This window comes from Acipenser ruthenus, chromosome 47 (assembly GCF_902713425.1).
Source record: "Acipenser ruthenus chromosome 47, fAciRut3.2 maternal haplotype, whole genome shotgun sequence".
NCBI lineage: Eukaryota > Metazoa > Chordata > Actinopteri > Acipenseriformes > Acipenseridae > Acipenser > Acipenser ruthenus.
In genome coordinates this window covers 1,545,327-1,564,892 of record NC_081235.1, presented here as the reverse complement: position 1 = coordinate 1,564,892, position 19,566 = coordinate 1,545,327, and the positions used below count along the sequence as shown (strand labels likewise).

General features: G+C 37.6%; 1 protein-coding gene across 1 annotated transcript in view; it reads left to right on the top strand.

Moving 5' to 3' along the window:
* LOC117401291 (fer-1-like protein 6) overlaps positions 1 to 19,566 on the top strand; it is a 202,711-nt gene that overhangs the window by 21,137 nt on the left and 162,008 nt on the right. Inside the window, exons 5-13 of the mRNA XM_059013927.1 lie at positions 1,849 to 1,911; positions 3,025 to 3,103; positions 9,382 to 9,538; positions 9,796 to 9,982; positions 13,326 to 13,518; positions 13,877 to 14,226; positions 14,834 to 14,942; positions 15,284 to 15,479; positions 15,654 to 15,774. Coding sequence (XP_058869910.1) covers positions 1,849 to 1,911; positions 3,025 to 3,103; positions 9,382 to 9,538; positions 9,796 to 9,982; positions 13,326 to 13,518; positions 13,877 to 14,226; positions 14,834 to 14,942; positions 15,284 to 15,479; positions 15,654 to 15,774 — 1,455 coding nt within the window. The remainder of the gene's footprint in view (positions 1 to 1,848; positions 1,912 to 3,024; positions 3,104 to 9,381; positions 9,539 to 9,795; positions 9,983 to 13,325; positions 13,519 to 13,876; positions 14,227 to 14,833; positions 14,943 to 15,283; positions 15,480 to 15,653; positions 15,775 to 19,566) is intronic.

Below are 19,566 nucleotides of genomic sequence, written 5' to 3'. Positions count from 1 at the left end.
GCGACACCTCACAAGTACCTGTCTTGCTGACTTAAAAAAAATTGATGCTTAAAAACCTTTTAATGTTAAACTCCGATAAAACACAAGTGATAATTCTGGGATCTCAGAAGGAACGCAGTAATATACATTCATCGGATCTCTTCCTTGGCGGCTTCTCTCTTGAATTTAGAGCCAAAATGAGAAATGTAGGTGTGATCTTAACCCAGATCTTTCTTTTGAGCCACACATTAGAAATGTTACTAAAATGTATTTTTTTTATTTAAGAAATATGATCTGAGAACTGAGAAGTATTCTTTTTCCCACCAGATGCTTTAGTATCTTCTAGGACTGATTACTGCAGTGCCCTATTCCCCGGTACTCGTAGTCATGTTATATCCCACCTGCAACTTGTACAAAATGCTGCTGCTAGAGTTTAAACAGGAACTAAGACAAGAACACATTACCCCTGTGCTCGCATCTTTGCACTGTCTTCCTGTCTGGTTTAGGATCAATTTTAAGATGTTGCTTTTAACTTTTGTGGCTTTAAATGGCCTTGTCCCATCTTATTTAAATTCTCGTGTAATCCCATATGTTCCAATATGCTCACTCCAATCACAGGATGCCCTGTTAACATCTGAAACATCTGAATTCCACAAAGCAGCAGTAATAGTTGGCAATGATTTCGTATCGGTGATGCAACAAACTAAAACACCTGTACATAAGAAGATGAATTCAGCTTATAGAGAAACTGGCAGAAGCTTTTAATTTGTTTTCATATTTTAGTAACTCCAAGTATTGCTTGTTATAGTTTTATTCTTAGTATGTTACTTCAATTTAACTGCAAATGTGTTCCAAACTGCACTGAAAGAACCACTCAAAAGTATGTTATACATTTGTTGAGGTGGAGAGGGGTCACTGGGATTTTGTGTATCTTGAAGAATTTAGTGAACCAGCCAAGCTACAAGGCTAAATCCTCTTGTTAAAGATAGTATGTGTATGAAATATTAGAGTTGTCTTAATGATCTATTTTTGTTGTTGTTGAGATTTACATTATTATAATTTTTGTTGTTGTTTTAAATGACTTTTTAAAACTTAGAAGTGTGATAGAAAAACTATTTATATTTGGAGATGAAAATTATTTCTTAAAAAGCAAGACTTTTATAAAGCTAAAAATCATTTTTAACCAGAATACTAATTGCAGGTCTGGTTTTCTGTTTGATACAGACAAAACACATACAGATTCCAGTCCCTAATTCAAGTCAAACTTAAAACACTTTTCTGACATCCCAGGCAAGCCCACAATTTATATGAGGCATATTTAATTTCTCTGTCTGTCCAATGAGCACTGGCAAGTATTTTTGAAGAATCCTAGGCATATTTTATATTATTAAATAAAACCATAATTCATGGGTCTTAAGAAAATATATTTACAGTTATTCAAAACCTTCGATCCCAGCTTTATTAGGAAAGATATTTTGTAGTTGAAATATATCAGTGGTGGAACATTTTAACCCGAGACAAAAACGTAATTAAGAAATGTGCCTCACAGAATTGTAAAGCCCCCTTGTGGCCTCAATAGAAATCTCCCAATCATGTATATCCTGGAGTACATCTGGTTCAATCTAAAACTCTGCTATAGTGTGAATACAGCAATAAAATACCAAATGTGGTATTTCTTACATCCACCAGAGGCAGTGTGGAGCTTCATGGTCAAGGGCTCTGTATGAAAAGCAGTCAGTATGAAAGAAAACAAGAGAGACTGTTTAACAATTATAAAAGGTTTTGATTCCCTTAAAAAAAACAAAGAATGATCAGGTAATTCTGATGAGATGCAGATTAGGTCGATAATGCTGTCTTTTGTTTTTACAGTACTTTGTATTTGACTTCATTGGTCCACAAGAATTGCTCTTTGACAAGATTATCAAACTTTCTGTAAGTATTTTGTTTTTACTTATACTGTTTTGGATTGAACATAAAAACCTGTTCAACTTCAGTATATACAATTGGGCACCCATGCAAGGGCAGCACACACAGTATGAGTTTGCAAATCCATCGCTGCTTCAGCTGCTAATTTTCATTAACCATTCCCGGTTGCATATTGTTAGTGTTATGGAAGCTCCACAGGCAAAATCAAAAGGCACCCATCACTCTGACCTGTGACCGAAGATTGATGCCTTATTGTGGTCATGTCTTTTTTTCTGGATTAAAGAGACGAACGCATCAAGATATTGGCTTCATACTTGGTACACAGCTGTATTCTGTGATTCAGTCGGTCAAGTTTGATTGGGGGTGCCAGTTATTTTATAAAGCTGTCACCACCACTGTGTCATTTTAGGAAGTAACTTCATATCAGGGCTGTATAAGCTCATGTTTAATGTGTTGGTGACCATGGCATTAACCTAATATGACCATGTATTTTACAAACTTATCAATGGAAATATCAGTTGGTTATCATTGCTCTGCTGTGCCCCAAAGATGCATGCAGATTATTGGTTTCAGTGCTCTAATTCTGTTATTTGTGTATATAATATAACATTTCATTGTATTACCTTTTATAAGCTCATTCTCATAAGTCCCTCACCCTGACCAGACCCATTACCCATGACACATGCATTGAGCTTACCTGTCGTGCACTTCCAGCCATTTCATTTTTTTTGACTTGTATATATGAATTGATTGCAGAAAATGAACTTTCTTTCCCTAATGTATTTACCTTTGTATTAAAACAAAGACAATATTTTTAAGACGTGTAGTCTGCACAAATATCTGCTCAAAAGGCTAAGACTTATCCATAAATATGTAAGGCAGTCATGCTGACACATTACAGCACTGTGAGAAATGTGTGTACAAATATCAGATATTGATGTGCTAATGTTTTGTCTATAAGTGTTTTATCAGAAACTATCTACAGTATGTTGAGTTATTGTTCCTTTTCTAAAATGTATCAATGCGTGATACTACATGAGAATGTCTTGGAGTAACAAAAGAAAATACCTGTACATATAAATACAACTATATTAATAATGATGCACTTACAACCCCCAGGTCATGCATTCTAAGATTATGCGCAGCTTCTTGATTGGATCTTTTAAACTGGATGTAGGAACAGTTTATGAGCAGCCAGGTATGACTATCAATATGTACTTTTCAAAAAATGTATATAAAGCTGAACTGTATAGAATCATTAACTGATGGATCTCCATACACCAGGGATTGCAGAGTCCATTCAACCCCAAAACATACAAATCTCCCCATTATAGCCCACGTTATATCATATGAAGACATTTATAAAGAATTCTCATCAACACTTGTCTTTTTTTATAACATCTAAGGAACGGTATGTTTTGATTGAGTGTTCATATGAGTGAATGATATGAAGCAGTGGAAAGCTGCTCTAGAGCATATTTTTAAAGGGACGGTATGTTTTGATTGAGTGTTCATATGAGTGAATGATATGAAGCAGTGGAAAGCTGCTCTAGAGCATATTTTTAAAGGGACGGTATGTTTTGATTGAGTGTTCATATGAGTGAATGATATGAAGCAGTGGAAAGCTGCTCTAGAGCATATTTTTAAAGGGACGGTATGTTTTGATTGAGTGTTCATATGAGTGAATGATGTGAAGCAGTGGAAAGCTGCTCTATAGCATATTTTTAAAGGGACGGTATGTTTTGATTGAGTGTTCATATGGGTGAATGATATGAAGCAGTGGAAAGCTGCTCTATAGCATATTTTGATGGAAAAGTCCCAGCGGCTCACCTAGTAAGTACTGCAGCTTGTGGTGCAGGGGAGCGTGGTTTGAATCCTGCTTGGGCCAAATTGTTGAGGGAGCACTGCACTGGCCTTTGAAATCCCATGGGCAAGTAAAGGAAATAGTCTGGAAATAGCCTGCTTGAGCTTTGGCAACCCCTACTGATCAGGCACCCCCTCTGGAGACAGGCAGGTTGTCTGAAATATGGAGATGTCAGGTTTAAAAAAATTAATAAATTATTGCATACGAGTGAGAGGTTAGGGGCAATGTACGTGTTAATTAAAAAAATGATGCTATTTGTATATAGCTTATGTGCACATGTCTTAATGAAAAATAACTGTAACCACCAGAAATGCAATTTCTCACCAGTTCATGATATTTTACTTTTGGTTGAGAAAAAAAAGGTTCCATTATGTTGGCACACGTTTCCTTTCCAGCGCACAATAAATACAGAAGACAGTGGAGCGTCAGCAAGCTCTTTTTCTCCTCATAATTATATGTTTAAAACTTTCGTCTGAATGGCAAGTGCACAGACAGAAAGACAGCACCGCACAGTTCCATTAAAATACAATTCATTGTTAAATGGCCGTAAAATAGCCTATGCTTTTATTTGTTACTGTATTCCTTCAGTTTGCAAATACCAGCACAATTCATTCAAATGCAATAGTATTGTAACGTTGAGTGAAAATAAGGACCCAGCCGACCGCAACAAGATCTCGTTCGCTAAACAGCAGACTTTATTCAGCAGGAGTTAGCACTAGGGTTGCCACCTTTTCAAACCCGGACATATTTCTGTCAGCCTAGCTCTATCAAAACTGCAGTATACTGTAGTAATCATGCCGTATACACAGTATTGTGCGCACGATATTTCTAGCAATCGAACTTGCAATCCAGTAAAATAGTAGCTATATCATAGTAGGTTAGAGGCGAATCTTACCTGAGACACGTAGCTGTGGAGATGAGTAACACTGTAGTAAATCAATGCCATTTCTGAAGCGACGATCCTGTCTACCTGCTTTTTGTTGGGTTTTCTTTTACAAATAATTTCTGAGCCTGAAAGCCCGTTTGTGACGGTCAGAATTATTTTACAGACATCGTGTCATGGCAAATTCCGACACCTCCCACCCCCACCCGATAATAAATATTAACAAACGTTATTAATAGACGTTAAAAACTACCACACTATTGGTTGTGTGTCGGTAAAGAGACACAAAACGAGTCAGAATGTACTTATATTTGGTTCGGGTTTTTCAATGTTACTAATGGCTACCGCTGAATTTATATATGCAATGTTCATACATGCACGCACGCATATATGTGGTTTAATTACAATTAAATATCGTAAGTAACCCATATTTTACTGTAAAGGTTATGTATTTAATCACACACATATCACTGTAATGTAAAGCATTACTCAAATGCTGGGGGCACAGTAGAGTGTGCTAAACAGTACATTTCTAATAAGATAGTGGAAATCCTTTAAGCAAATAAAGTACCGTATAACTGAACATTTTGGCTGGTATTAGGCCTACAGTTGCAGATTTGCTACCTTGTTAGATTTTGACGGTTTTTGAATTGGCATTTATCACTTAGCACATTCAAAAGTTTTGTATTTCTACTTTTAATTTAAAAAACATTCAAATACATGTTTACTTAATGAAATGCGTCTGCTAAAACAGTATCTCATTTACAGTAACTAGTTATAGCATCTACAATGTCACTGCAGCAACTTGGAGAACAAAGGCGGCCTTCTAAAAATGAGTTACAATATTTCTCGTTCTTATCTGGCCCTTCAGTTTTAAGATATCAGTAACTGGAGAGGATGACTAACTGCAGTACACTTTAACGATAGCCATGTGCTGACTCTCAGTTTGAAAACGTAGCTCTGGTTCATTAACATAACACAGTGGAATGAGCACAGTATCATGTAGTACTTGTAGGACAGTATTGTACGTGTGAAAACTTTAACAATAAAGCCAAAAAACTTATCCGGGGCGACTTACAGTCGTAAACAAAAATACATTAAGAATCACAGTGCAAGTATTAATACAATTAAGAGCAAGATAAAATACAATGACTTCAGTTCTAGCAAGTACAAGTATGACAAAATACGAGATCAAATCAAGATTATTATAATTAGTAGTATATATTATTATTGTGTATTTCCACAGACAGGTGCATCATTCCCTGTTATTGTGCTGAAATGAAAAGTTCTTCAAAAGTAAACAGAAGCCACTGGCATTGTCAAAAGTGCAAAAGTACTATTCAACGACAACATAACTTTAAACACATAGAAAAAAAAACATCTACAACAACTAAGTCTCTATGAAACTCATCAGAAAACCCGCTACACCTTGTTTGTTTTATTATTGTCATTGTGTATATGTTAACCTATATGTGGGGTTCAGGGGGCGGAGCTAAGCACCAACAACCTATCATCTGCTGTCATCAATTAAATCTACCTTATTTAAACATTAGTCACCTCTACCTCGCTGTCTTGTGTTTTTTCGTTTTTGGCTTAAACCTAAGCGATTTCAAGACCCATCTACTTTTGCGTACCTCAATAATGGAGTACTTATAGCAGCGGGGAGCAGGGGGTCCATCTTTGGGGTGTTAGTGATTCCACTTTCTCCAACCCTTTGTTAAGCTCCGCTTCATTTACCTCATAGAGGAGGGTTCTCCATGAGTCAGAGGGGATCCCCGGCCAAACCCTTCCATCTGCATGTATGTTTCTTTTGGGATTCTTCTTTCAGGTCTTATGCCTCTATGTGAGGGTCCCCAAGCGGTGGCATCCCTCCTGTTTGTCGGGTCTCCTCAGTGACGGAACCCCCCTACTGTATATGTTGGGTCAGGAAGAGCCGGAACCTCTTTTGTGTTATCAATACTAATTCATGTTTTCTTTCCGGTTCGCGAGCCTCTTCGTATGTCGGGTAACCTCAGAGACGGTGCCCCTCTCGTATGTCGGGTCACCTCAAAGTCGGTGGCCCCCCTCCTGTTTATCGTGTCTATCGATCAAGTAAATGTTGGGCCTGGAAGAGGCGGAGCCCCTCTCTCTATGTGTATATGTTTACTAACTCTGTCAATAAACACTATCAGGTGGCATAGCTCCGCCCCGTGAATTTGTAGTTAAGGCTATCATAATGCATATTGTAATGAATGACCCCTACTTGCCGAATAGGCACATTGTATGTGTGCATAAAAGACATGACTACAAACCCCTGTAAGGGGGATTCCCCTTTAGAGAAACTGTAGCATGTCTGCTTTTAGTGCCGAGGGCCAGCAATTCAAATCCCGGCGGAGAAAAAGAAAATATATAATAAAAATACATAATATGCAGGCTATATATTATACCAGCAAGTTTTAAAACAAGAAAATATTTACCTTATACAAAAGATAACGTTTCTGGAAGTGTAAAATCAATTTTCTAAATACACATGACAATGGTAACGGGTCCCAAGCACATTATTATAAACTTAAACACTGGTATGAATTACTGAAAGATACGTATTTGGAAAATAACATAACTGCCAATAAAGAAAATGAAAAGGAAACTGTTATATCATAACATAACAGCGACATCTGGAGCGGTCCGGACCACTGTGACGTCACAGCGCTGCGTGGTCCGGACCACGGGCCACAGAATGCTACAACCCCTTCTCCGGTGGATAGTAGTGTCTACACGTATCGACATTAACAATCCGAAGCAAATTTGCACAGTCTCAGAGTTTCTGGTCGCATCATAAATGCCAGGTTTCCTTAATCCAAATGTCCGGTCTGCTTTTAATTTTTTTAAGCAAACTGGCTTCATCACTCGCTGCCATTCTCATATTCACTTTGACATCCGACACATTCTTTCCCTTGTCCAGCGCGTGCTTCTTTAACCTGTGCTACATACCAGTCTGTCAGAGGGCGGGATCGTACACTGTATGCCACACTCTGATTGGTGGAAGGATTATTGGCGATCCAATCCAAACCGACAATAAAGTCAAAATAAATTCCACTCCAAAATGTCGTGTTATACGGTATGTCAAAGAAAATATTAAAGGAAGGTTGGAGTTTCTTATGCGTTTCACTTGAAACCGAACATTAGGGCGTGCGGGTTTGTTAATTCCTGCCACTAGGCCACACACCTATTCCTGGACTGTCCGGGTCAAACCCGGACAGGTGGCATACTGTATCGCTGTGAAACCACATTTTAAGAATTAAGCATGAAATTAAACACATACAAAAACAGATAATAAATGTCGGTGTTTATTTTGCAAACAATTAAACTACACACGGATTATAATTTAAGCACGTAAATTATTTTTCTACCAATATGAATACTTATGAATGGGTTATGCTTCACCTTGATCAACAAATAAAATATTTTTTTAACAGGGATAGACCTTGCGGTGTTATAGGTAGGTAATTATGAACGCACAAAAAACGTCAAAATAGCAGTCACCAAGAAAGAGAGAATTTACATTGTAGCATCTCATTGTATTTTCAGCCAGCTATATAGGCTTTAGACACACAGCAGGAAAGCTGCTGACACGCAATGCATTTGTGTTATTAAAATAAACATGCAAAGCGTCTCTCGAATTTAGTGATGAGAAACAAACAGTGTAGATGTATTATTATTGTATGTGAATGAATTGTGCAGGTATTTGCAAATTGAGGGAATACAGTAACAAAAACATGTTTTGTTTACCATTGGTAAATTGCTATACCATTTATCATTCAAACAAAAGTTTTAAACAAACAACTGGAGCTTGCTGACGCATCCAGTGCCTTTTTCTTTCTTGTGCGCTGGAAAGGAAACGTGTGCGAATATTGGAGGATCCTTGTTTTGTCAACCAAAAATAAAATATCACGATGAACTATGACAATTACATTTCTGGTGTTTACAGTTCTGTTTCAGGAAGTCATGTGCATGAGCTATACACAAACAGCATTTTTTTTTAATCAAAAACTGTGCACTGCCCCTAAACTCTTACTCTTACTCTTCATCCACACTATAGTTCTATTGGTTCGTCTAGTTCACTTGCTGCTTCATCCACACTATAGTTCTACTGGTTTCACATTGCACTTTTCCAAATGCATTCAGCTCTCTTGCTGATTACTAGAGTGTAAGTTCTCTCTGGAATGTTTTCCCCATCATGTCCAACGTTGAGAATACTTTACATGCTGTGGCTGTGCTGTTGTCTGTGTTCTTTTGGTTTATTTGGTGCTCACAACATCAAATCATTGCCGAAGAAACGGAACATACAGAGCACTTGTTGGAAAAACACTGTTCTTTTGAAGGAAATGCCAGAGACAATCATGATTATGAAAATGATTTACATTCAACCAACTGCAATTTAGCTGTTATTATTATTATTATTATTATTATTATTATTATTATTATTATTATTATTATTAATAATAATAATAATAATAATAATAATAATAATAATAATAATAATAATAATAATTAATAATAATAATACACCATTTCAAGTGGTCTCGGTTCACTTGGTGTGATGCTCATCCTGGTGCTATTATGTGGTTCTCAGAGGCTTCACATAGCACTCCACGTGAACTGAACCACACTTCAATCTGCATCAAAGGGTCAAACAAACTAAACTAAATTAAAAAATTGCATAAATGTTTTTGCTGTTTATATTATTTAGGTCACCAATTCTGCAATAAGTGGGCAGTACTTACTGATCCAGCTGATATTAGAACAGGTGTCAAAGGCTATCTAAAATGTGATATCCGTGTCATTGGGAAAGGGGACACTGTACAGACCACAGAGAAAGCCAGTGATACAGAGGAACACATTGAAAAGTAAGTAACCATAGTTACTTAACTATATCAGTTTACTAATTCGGCCAAAATGGGGGTTATAATCATCACATTGTCTTGAAAAAGTTAATTGTATCCAGTCCATCACAATCTAATGGAAAAAACTAAAACACTATGGAACATTGAAGCTTGTGTATTGATCTGTAAAACACTGCAGATTGTGTATTAATCTGTAATGGTCTTTTTAAATCCAGGATTAGAATGCTATGTGCTTATATAACATTACGATTTTTCCCTAGGAATCTTCTGCTTCCCAAAGGGTTTCCATCAGAAAGACCATGGGCCAGGTTTTACATCAAGGTCTACAGAGCAGAAGGCCTTCCCAGGATGAACTCAAGCATCATGGCCAACATGACAAAGGCATTCAGGGGAGATGATAAGGACCTTATAGACCCATATGTGGTTGTTGCCTTTTCTGGTCAAATGGTATTGCTTTTTTATTATCTGTTGCATTTGCATTTGTTTAATCAATTATCATATTCTACTACAGTAGTATCCGGCTAAGAGAACACCCCTCAGGAAGCAAGCAAAGTGTTCTCTTAGCCAAAGTGTTCTCTAAGACGGAGTGAGCCACCAGACACATTATTATTATTATTATTATTATTATTATTATTATTATTATTATTATTATTATTATTATTATTTAGTCATTTAGCAGATGCTTTTATCCAAAGCGACTTACAGAGACTAGCGGGTGAACTATGCATCACAACTGCTGCTGCACAGTCACTTACAATAGGACCTAGTTTTTATGTCTCATCCAAAGGAGGTTAAGTGACTTGCTCAGGGTCACACACAGTGAGTTGGTGGCTGAGCTGGAATTGAACTGGGAACCTCATTATTATTATTTATTACTTATTTCTTAGCCGACGCCCTTATCCAGGGCGACTTACAATTGTTACAAGATATCACATTATTTTTACACATAATTACCAATTTATACAGTTGGGTTTTTACTGGAGCAATCTAGGTAAAGTACCTTGCTCAAGGGTACAGCAGCAGTATCCCCCACCTGGGATTGAACCCACAACCCTCCAGTCAAGAGTCCAGAGCCCTAACCACTACTCCACACTGCTGCCCTAGTAACAAGCCCCTTTCTTTAACCACTGGACCACCAAGCACGTGGCTGGGCTTAACTGATCCTTTATGAATCAATAAATAAATAAATATGTATTACTTGTCATGATGCACATACATCAACATATGGAATGAACAGAATAAGGGAAAAGCAATAAGCAAGTGTATGCTACTAAACTATAATAATAAACTAACTGTCAAACTAAATTAACACAGCACCCCTACACATGTTAAGAAATGCAGCAGGAGCTCTAGATTAATCATGAGTACATGTACAGTATTCAAGACATGCTCAGAATTATTTAACAGAATGGTGAAGCAACTCACCAGAACAGAAAACATCAAATTGCTTGGCGACTTGTGTCTGATTCAGGTTTTCTTTAAGAACTTGAACAATTTACAACTTTTTGTAGCAAGAGAAACAGCGAATATTTTGCCATTTGTTTACATACTATTTTTTAGCGATGAGGTGCACTCGTGGAAATCAGAATACAAAACAATTCAAGCATATGACGGCTGTTCTGGAAAGATTTAATAAACCAATCAGTGTGTCTCAAGATACTCTCGCGATGACCAGTCACTTTTGAAAAGATTGAATAAACCATTTGAATTTAAGTTTGATGATAATGAGTTATTGGGTTACAAAACAGTACTGTATCCGTTGTGAACGAATCGCTAGTGGTGCCAAAAAGGTGTTCTTTTAAGTGAAGTTCCTGTTCTTTTAGCTGGGGCATTTACAATGGGGAAAATCTGTTTCACCACAAGGGTGTTCTCTTAGCCGAAGTGTTCTCTTAGGAGGTGCTCCTATACGCGGAGACGACTACTAGCAAAAGAAAAACCTTTTGGTAAGGTGACAAACTGACGTGTGTTGGTGGCAGTAAAATACTGTCCTTCGTCTTTTCTCAATACATTTTAATACATATTGTATTGTAGGCAAAGCAGTGCCAAGTACACAGACCTCAATATAAAGATTAAACATTAATTCCCACAATATTATTCCGCAAATAAAATGCAACAAAATTAGTATGCTAAATGTTGACAATGGAATAGTTTTGTTTGTTTGTCAGACAAATTTATGAAACTTTTTATTTACACCAAAATGCAGTTTTCATTATTTTAAAATAAAAGCAAATTAAAACTGTTAATGTTAAAAAGCTTAAAAAACCAGTTTATTTTCTTCATGAGCCAGGGTGCAATTTGCACTTTAGTGTCAATTCCTTGTTAAGTGTGTGTGACAGCAGTCATAGTGGTAAAGAACAAAGTGCAGGTGCCCTGTATGAATTTATTACTCTGAACATTGATCACCCCCCAACACATGCTGGTCATGGTATAGAAATCACAAAAGACCAGTGAAAGTTAAACATGAGGGATGGGGAAGGATACAAGACAAATAAATACCACAGGAATAGAGTACAGTCAGCACTCGGATATACGACACTCAGATACATGTCAGTCGCGTTTTAAGAAACAAATCAATTCCCATTTGTAACAAATGAATGCACTTACCCGTCACATGCGATTTTTGACTCCATCACCAGTTTTCTGATACAAAGCCCATCTCTTCAATGTTACAATGTATTTGTTTATCCGTCACAGCCCACATCTTTATTGTGCAGTTACACAGCACTTCCTCCAATTTCATGACGAAAATGCAGCAAAAACAAAGTGAACGAGACAAGCTACGGTAATGTAAAACAGTTAATCATTAACAGTTTTAGATAGTGAGATGCATTTAAAAAAAAATCTGTGCTCTTTAGTTGCTTTTGTGCATTTGCATTTGCAAGTGAACTGTGACATTATGGCCTTAGCAAGCACTATATTCTGCAATTTTTAATACTGACTTCAGATACTGTTTTAATTCTGGAAACTGTATTACAGTCCACATGTCATCTCTTTTGGCAAGTGATATTTTCAAAATCATATCCTTCTGAATTAAAATACTTCTGTTGAAAATATAGTACTGTACCAACAAAACCAATTACAGTAAATGGAAACTTACTTATTTTAAAACAAAGTCATTTTGTATTTTTGACATTGTATCTTTTTTGTGTGCCCTGAAAAAACGGACAAGGATTGGAACAGACCAAAATGAACTAATCAGATATGCATCACACTCGTTTAAACGTCACTGAAGTCACCATTTTATAGGGTCGTTGAGATCTGCTGATGCTGGGCTTCTGGTGACTACAATGTAAAACACAGCTCTTGTGGTGGCAGAGCCTTTAGTCATTATGCACCTGTATTATGGAACAATCTTCCAGTTGAAATCTGTAAAGCTGACTCAATAAATGCATTTAGATCAAAGCTTAAAACCCATCTTTATGCAGACGCCTTTCTGTAGATTGGGATGACCTGTTTTAGAATTTTGTTAATGTATTTTATTTGTTTTTGGATGTGTTTTGATATTGTATTGTATATTACGTTATTGTATAGTATATTTATTTGTAATGTGAAGTGCTTTGGGATGCCTTGGCATGAAAGGAGTTATTCAAAATCAATTTGATTGATTGATTGATAGGGTCGGATATGTGAGTGCCGACTGTAATACGTTATTTATTATGAAATTAAGCTTTATTTCATGCCTACTGTATACTTGTGTGGTATGGAAAACAAATGGTACTTAGTTACAGTTGTTTAACTGTATAACAGTACATTGATAATCAGGGTAAATATGCTTTTTTCGTCTTTAAAGGGTCGAACAGCCGTCCAGAAAAGTTCTGCTCATCCGGTTTGGAATGAGCAGATTGTCTTCAAAGAAATGTTCCCTCCTCTTTGTAGAAGAGTTAAAATCCAGGTGTGGGATGAAGGGAGCATGAATGATGTGGCTGTAGGAACTCACTATATTGATCTAAGAAAAATCTCAAATGAACAGGATGGGGACAAAGGTAATGTATAGGGTTAAATGCTTTCTTAAAAGACTAAACAGGTTTTTAAAGTTTTATAAGTGTTTTAAATCTTTAAAAAAAGGTTTTTTTTTTTAAATTTCCCATAAAACATATTTTTCAGTGTCAGCCTCTATCAGATTATTGGTTTTAAGGATAAACATTTTCAAATTACAGAGGACATTCAAGGATGAACATACAGTATGCTGACTGCAGGCTATTCCGATACCCTCAGCAGAAGCAGCCACCTCATTCGCTGGATTGGATTTCTTTTTTTCTTATTTTGTTTTCAGTAAAATACAGTGCATTAAAACTATTTTTAGTATTCTCAGACTCATACAGTATGTTTTTATAATTGTAGGATTCTTGCCCACCTTTGGCCCAGCATGGATCAATCTTTATGGTTCAGCCCGTAACTTCAGCCTAATGGATGACAATCAAACTCTCAATGAAGGTGTTGGCGAGGGCGTTTCCTTCAGGGGTCGTATACTGGTGGAATTAGCTGTGGAGATCCTTTCCGGAGCAGCAGCCGACTCAAAATTAACTAAAATAGCAAAAGATTTGAAACTTTCACCTAAGGACTCAAAAAATCCCAAAGGTTTGGGAAAAGAGCAGAAGGTACCTGCAGCAGGGGAGGAGGCAAAGTCAGCAGCAAGTGAAAGGATAGTCGCCAACAGGACTGAAGTTATTGCTATTGAATCCCCTCCTCAGGTTTGTTTGAAAATGTGTTATCATAAGTTTAGGGAATGTGGTAAAGAAATACTATCCTTAATTGATGAATGGTGTGGCAGGATTGACCAAGTGGAACGGTCACAGGCAACAAGCAAACAGCTTTTGCACACTTTATTATAGTAGTATAAACCAAAATATACTAATTAAACAAAATACTGACAGCAAACGTCAGGCTTTCCAAGGTAAGGTGCAGCTTTCCCTAGTATAGCTATACACATGTACCCAATACAGTTTACAGGGCCCTTGTGTACATGGCTGGAATAGAGGGAGCCAGGGACCAATTTACGTTCAGGGATAAAGAAGTGTGGCCCTATCCCTGCCTACCTGCCACAAAATCAAAGAGTAAATCAATAATAGTGTAATAGGGGACACCTTATCTTGTCACAGATGGCCTGAGCTCTAATTGGTCCAGCAATATTTCCTCAGAATGTCTCCATTCAACATATTGCGTGTTGAAATATTATCTCTGTTTTGCTTTTCTTCTATCTGAAAGTTCCACCTGTGTGGTAGTGACCTGCAATGGAGCTTCCTGATTGGTACAAGTTGTGAGGTTTCTAATCGTTTATAACACCATACAATTCCATAGATCACAGAAGACAGCATGGAGAGTTTTCTTCTGTTTGGCGTGGTTTTTGAGGCAACAATGATTGACAGGAAGATAGGAGATAAGTCCATCAGCTTTGAGTTTACCATAGGTAATAAATTACTACTAAACTTCCTTTTGCATCTCAAAAATCACTGCTAAAGTCTTTTGCTGGTACATGTACTGAACTATTTATACATTTACATGTGTTGATAGTTTTTTTTAGTTTGGTTTGAATAAAAGCTACATTATGGAAGATGGACGTACTGAAAACCATGTGCTTTCAGCTCATTCTTCAGATACTTGGTCATAATGATGTTACAACAAAATCTATCTTGGAATAATATATGAATTGTATTATATTTCTAATGTTGTTCTTAAGAACAGTCCATTGACTGATTCATTTAGGTTTTGAATGTAATGCCAGTTTTACATTCATTATTAATTTTCCAGGGAACTATGGGAACATCATCGATGGAGTTTCTCCTGTAAATACAAGTAAAAAGAAAGCTTCTGAATCTCACCACCCAGAAAGCTCACCCCTTCTACATGCTGGGGAGGCTGCTGGGGAGGCTGCTGGGGACCAGGATCCCGTGTCATGCAAATCCAGCACCAAATCAGAGAAGCCAATGATAATGGACGGCAACAGGTTTCAAATATGATTTCCTTGTGGTCATTTAGACTAACCAGATAATACAATTTTACTGCTAATATGAAACACAATTAGATGCATATGCACTTTAAAAAATGCTATTGATTATTTAGATCTAGCCTTAACTGGTTTTGTAAAGCTAAATTACTGATTTGTTTTATTTTTCCACAGAAATTGCTGCTTTTTGCCATTTCTTAACAGAAAGCCCTGTATACACGTTGTGAGCTACTGGGAAGGTCAAATATTCAGACTTTACTACTCAAACGTCTTGGAGAGAATAGCAATTGCATTTGTAAGTGTTTCTGTTTTATTTATTTTATGTGTTTCCCTACAGAACGGTTTGTGTAAATTCTGTGTGATTTTCTCTTATCAAATAAACATTTTTCTTTGTGTATATATCTAAACTATTTTTTTCAAGAGAAGTCTGCCTCCTGTAGGCTGATGTTAGTTTCCATTATTCATTCATGTTTAATATTGTAAATTGCTATTGTTCTTGATAGTGTTGATAAAAACATCTTTATTTTGAGAGAATGTGATCAAAGTCAGTGGTTCCCTTTGTTTTTTACTGATTGGAAGTAATAAGTGATTTGCTTCTTGATCCAGCTTGCTACAGTACATTACTGCAGTATTTTGGACACAGCAATAATAATGGTCACCTTTGGCCCAATCCATGGCCTTGTATGTTGCCTCTAATGTTTGACTATAAATGTATCTCGCTGTAAGAATATATTAGAATGCCATTTTATTCAGTTTAGACTTTTGTACAGACTGTCAATGTGTTGTTGTGGCTTTGCCTAAAATTGAAGAGAAGCTTTTCTTGTGTTGCAGAGGATTAATCTGTCTCGTGACAGACAACATTTTTGGTGGGCATTTTATTTTTTTCTACCCTGCAGTGGAGCTGTATAGTCATTCACAAAAAATGACACATTTCCACTTTATGTCTTGTGCTTATCTAAATACATGAAGAGCATGAACAGTTGTGGCATTTCACTGACTACAAACCTGAAATCCCCAAATAAAACAGTTTAGTTGCTACCTATACAGGACGGAACTTTGTGTGGAAATCTCTGTGTCCGATTATTGTACCAGGAGTGGGGTGCCTGTGCCTTTTAATGATGTCAGAATAGGTGCTAAAGGTGTAGGAAGAAGGAGAAAAGTGCAACAATGAAAGTGTGTCTGAATCAAAACACTTTATTTTGAGTCTCTATAAAAATGCATTCAAATATATAAGCAGCAAGTGTAACACTGAGCATGGATATTACCCCATATTCTAATGGGAGCACAGGTGACGGGCATCTGTCCTTCAGCAGGAGGGAGCTTTGGAAAAGATCAGCTAGCTCTGTGCTTTCTCCTCCAAGTCTGTGTCTCGGTCTTGGTCGCTAACTCACCCTTTTTTTATCTCCCTTACTTTCTGTCTTAGTTGTGTCATCCTCAAGCAGCTGCTCACAGGGGGCAGCGAGTTGCGCTGACCTTTCAATTATTCCTCTTGATTCACATTCCCACAAATATCCAATGTACCCTTCACTATCTCCAAAACAGACCTGGAATATGTTTTGACTTATCTTGACTTGGCAGACAGTCAGTAACTCCTTTATTTTATACAAGGAACAGATGCTACCTCTCTTGAAAGCTCAGTATACAAAGTTCAGTTCTCAGCAAGAAAGAGTTAGGCAATTAACACGATTATTATAAATACTGTAAATACAAAAATGGTTAAAAGTACTAGATGTTACACTCTGGTATTGCCACAGCTACCCAGTTGTTTCATCTCTCATATCACATACAAAACTGTGTCATTATTAAAGAGGACGAGAGTTGGAGTATAAACTGAACAAGCCTGCATTTATTAAGTAACATGAACATTAACCCCCGAAGTAACACCCTTAATCCCCTAGATGGTGGTGTTGTAACATAACACTCAGTAATCCTATGTTAACTTAAAACATCCTAACACCCCTCTTCCTCTGGTTTGTTATTTAATGTTCTATTTATTTATTCATTTGTTTTTCTCTTTTTCTAGTTCAATCTCTTTTTCTTTCTTTTTTCTTCTCATATGTTCAGTCTCTTTGGTGGCTCTGAAAGTCTACCACTTCTGGTTCTCACAGCAGACTCAGCATTTGTTGACCTGGTATCCTCAGATGTAGGTGGTGCAGCTTGTTCAGGTGAGATTTCTGTGACGTTCTCAGCAGCCTGCTCCTGTCTCATTGGGCAAGCCGCTGTGACCACCAGCTGGCGTCGATTTCTCCAGACCATTCCCTTGTGTGTTTCAACTACATAGGAACGTGGGGTGTCTGCTTGCTCCATGACAGTCCCTTTGGATAGAAGTTGCTTTATCAAGACATGGTCTCCAATAGATCATCCTGCAAACTCTTTTACTCCATGTCGATGATTAAAGTGACTGTCGATTCTTGATTTTTTCATCTTTGTCTCTGAAATCTTTAAGGTTTGGCCACTGTGGTTCCAAGTGGGCTGTAGACACTGGTAGTGCATGTCTTATTTTTCTGCCCATAAGAAGCTCTACTGGGCTACAGCCCTGTTCCAGGCATATTGACCTATATGTTAACAGGGCTAAATTGCTTTCCCATTGCTTTGAGTGTATCTTGGGCTGCTTGTTGTATGCCTAAAGCCATACTCCCTAGCAAACAAAGAGAACGTTTCAGCTGAGTACTGGGGTCCATTATTTGACATGACTTCCTCTGGAATTCTGCGTGACGCAAAAATGGATTTGAGATGTTGTATCATGTCGGGAGAGGTTGTATGGGTCAGTTTTGTATTTTCCACATGTCGTGAATAGTAGTTCTCTACTAAGAGATAGGTGTGGCTCTTCCATTCAAACAGGTCTGTGGCGACTTTTTGCCATGGCCTTTTGGGAAGTTGTGAGGCAATCATTGGCTCTGGAGTCTTTTATCTGCCAACCAGAGGTCACAAATGGAGATTAGATAAAGGGGCATTCAGAACAGAAAATAGGAGGCACTTTTTTACACAGAGAATTGTGAGGGTCTGGAACCAACTCCCCAGTAATGTTGTTGAAGCTGACACCCTGGGATCATTCAAGAAGCTGCTTGATGAGATTCTGGGATCAATGAGCTACTAACAACCAAACAAGCAAGATGGGCTGAATGGCCTCCTCTCGTTTGTAAACTTTTTTATGTTCTTATGTTCTTAACTAACACCTGGCCACCAAACAGACTGCTTTGCATACTCTCTGTACTCGGTAATTCCCTGGTGACCTTTGTGGATCTTATCCAGTATTTCCTGCCTAGGAGAGTGTGGAATTACGATTTGGCTGCCCTTCATAACAGCTCTTTATTTACAGTTCGCCTCTCTCTGCCCAATAGGGAGCAGGTGTTTTATGTTTTTCAGACCATCCATTTGTGCAGTAATCAGGAACCTGTTGGCAAACTACATCTTTAGCTCATTTTGATTTGCTCCAAGCAGTCTGTGCTGGCCGGAAGGGCTCCCATTAACATATCAGCATAGATATTGATTTCTTCCCACTGTGTATTCTGTTCTGGGGATAGTGACTGTCTCAGGGGTGTCCGTGACAAAGTATCTGCAGTGATGAAGTCTTTACCAGGCATGTGCGCAATCGTATACATGAACCTGAACATTCTTGCGTGAAATCTCTGGATCCTGGTGGGAGCTCATCAAGATTCTTTGATCCTAACACCACAATTAAGGCTTGTGGTCTGTTTGTATGTGAAACTCCATCCCCACTAAGTATTTGCTTAGTGTCTTACAGCCCAGGTCACTGCTAGGGCTTCCATTTCTACTTCTACCACGGCCTCTGGGACAGGACTTCTTGGTGGTGATGTCCCCAGACCAGGACGTTGTCACACACACACAGGTACTGCGGGTTGAAGCAGTGGAGCGTGTATTTATTCAACAAAAAATAAAATAATAACGACATACAAAAACACAGCTCACAGAGCCCAAATAAAAAGTTCAAACAAAACAAGTCTTGAACACAAACATCCAGTCACCAAAACAAGTACAGTGCTGGTCCTCCCAGCACACGTAGCAGTTGTACTTTTCTCTTTAAATCTTTTCTCCTCTGCTCTCTCTCTCTCTCTCTTGTTCTCTC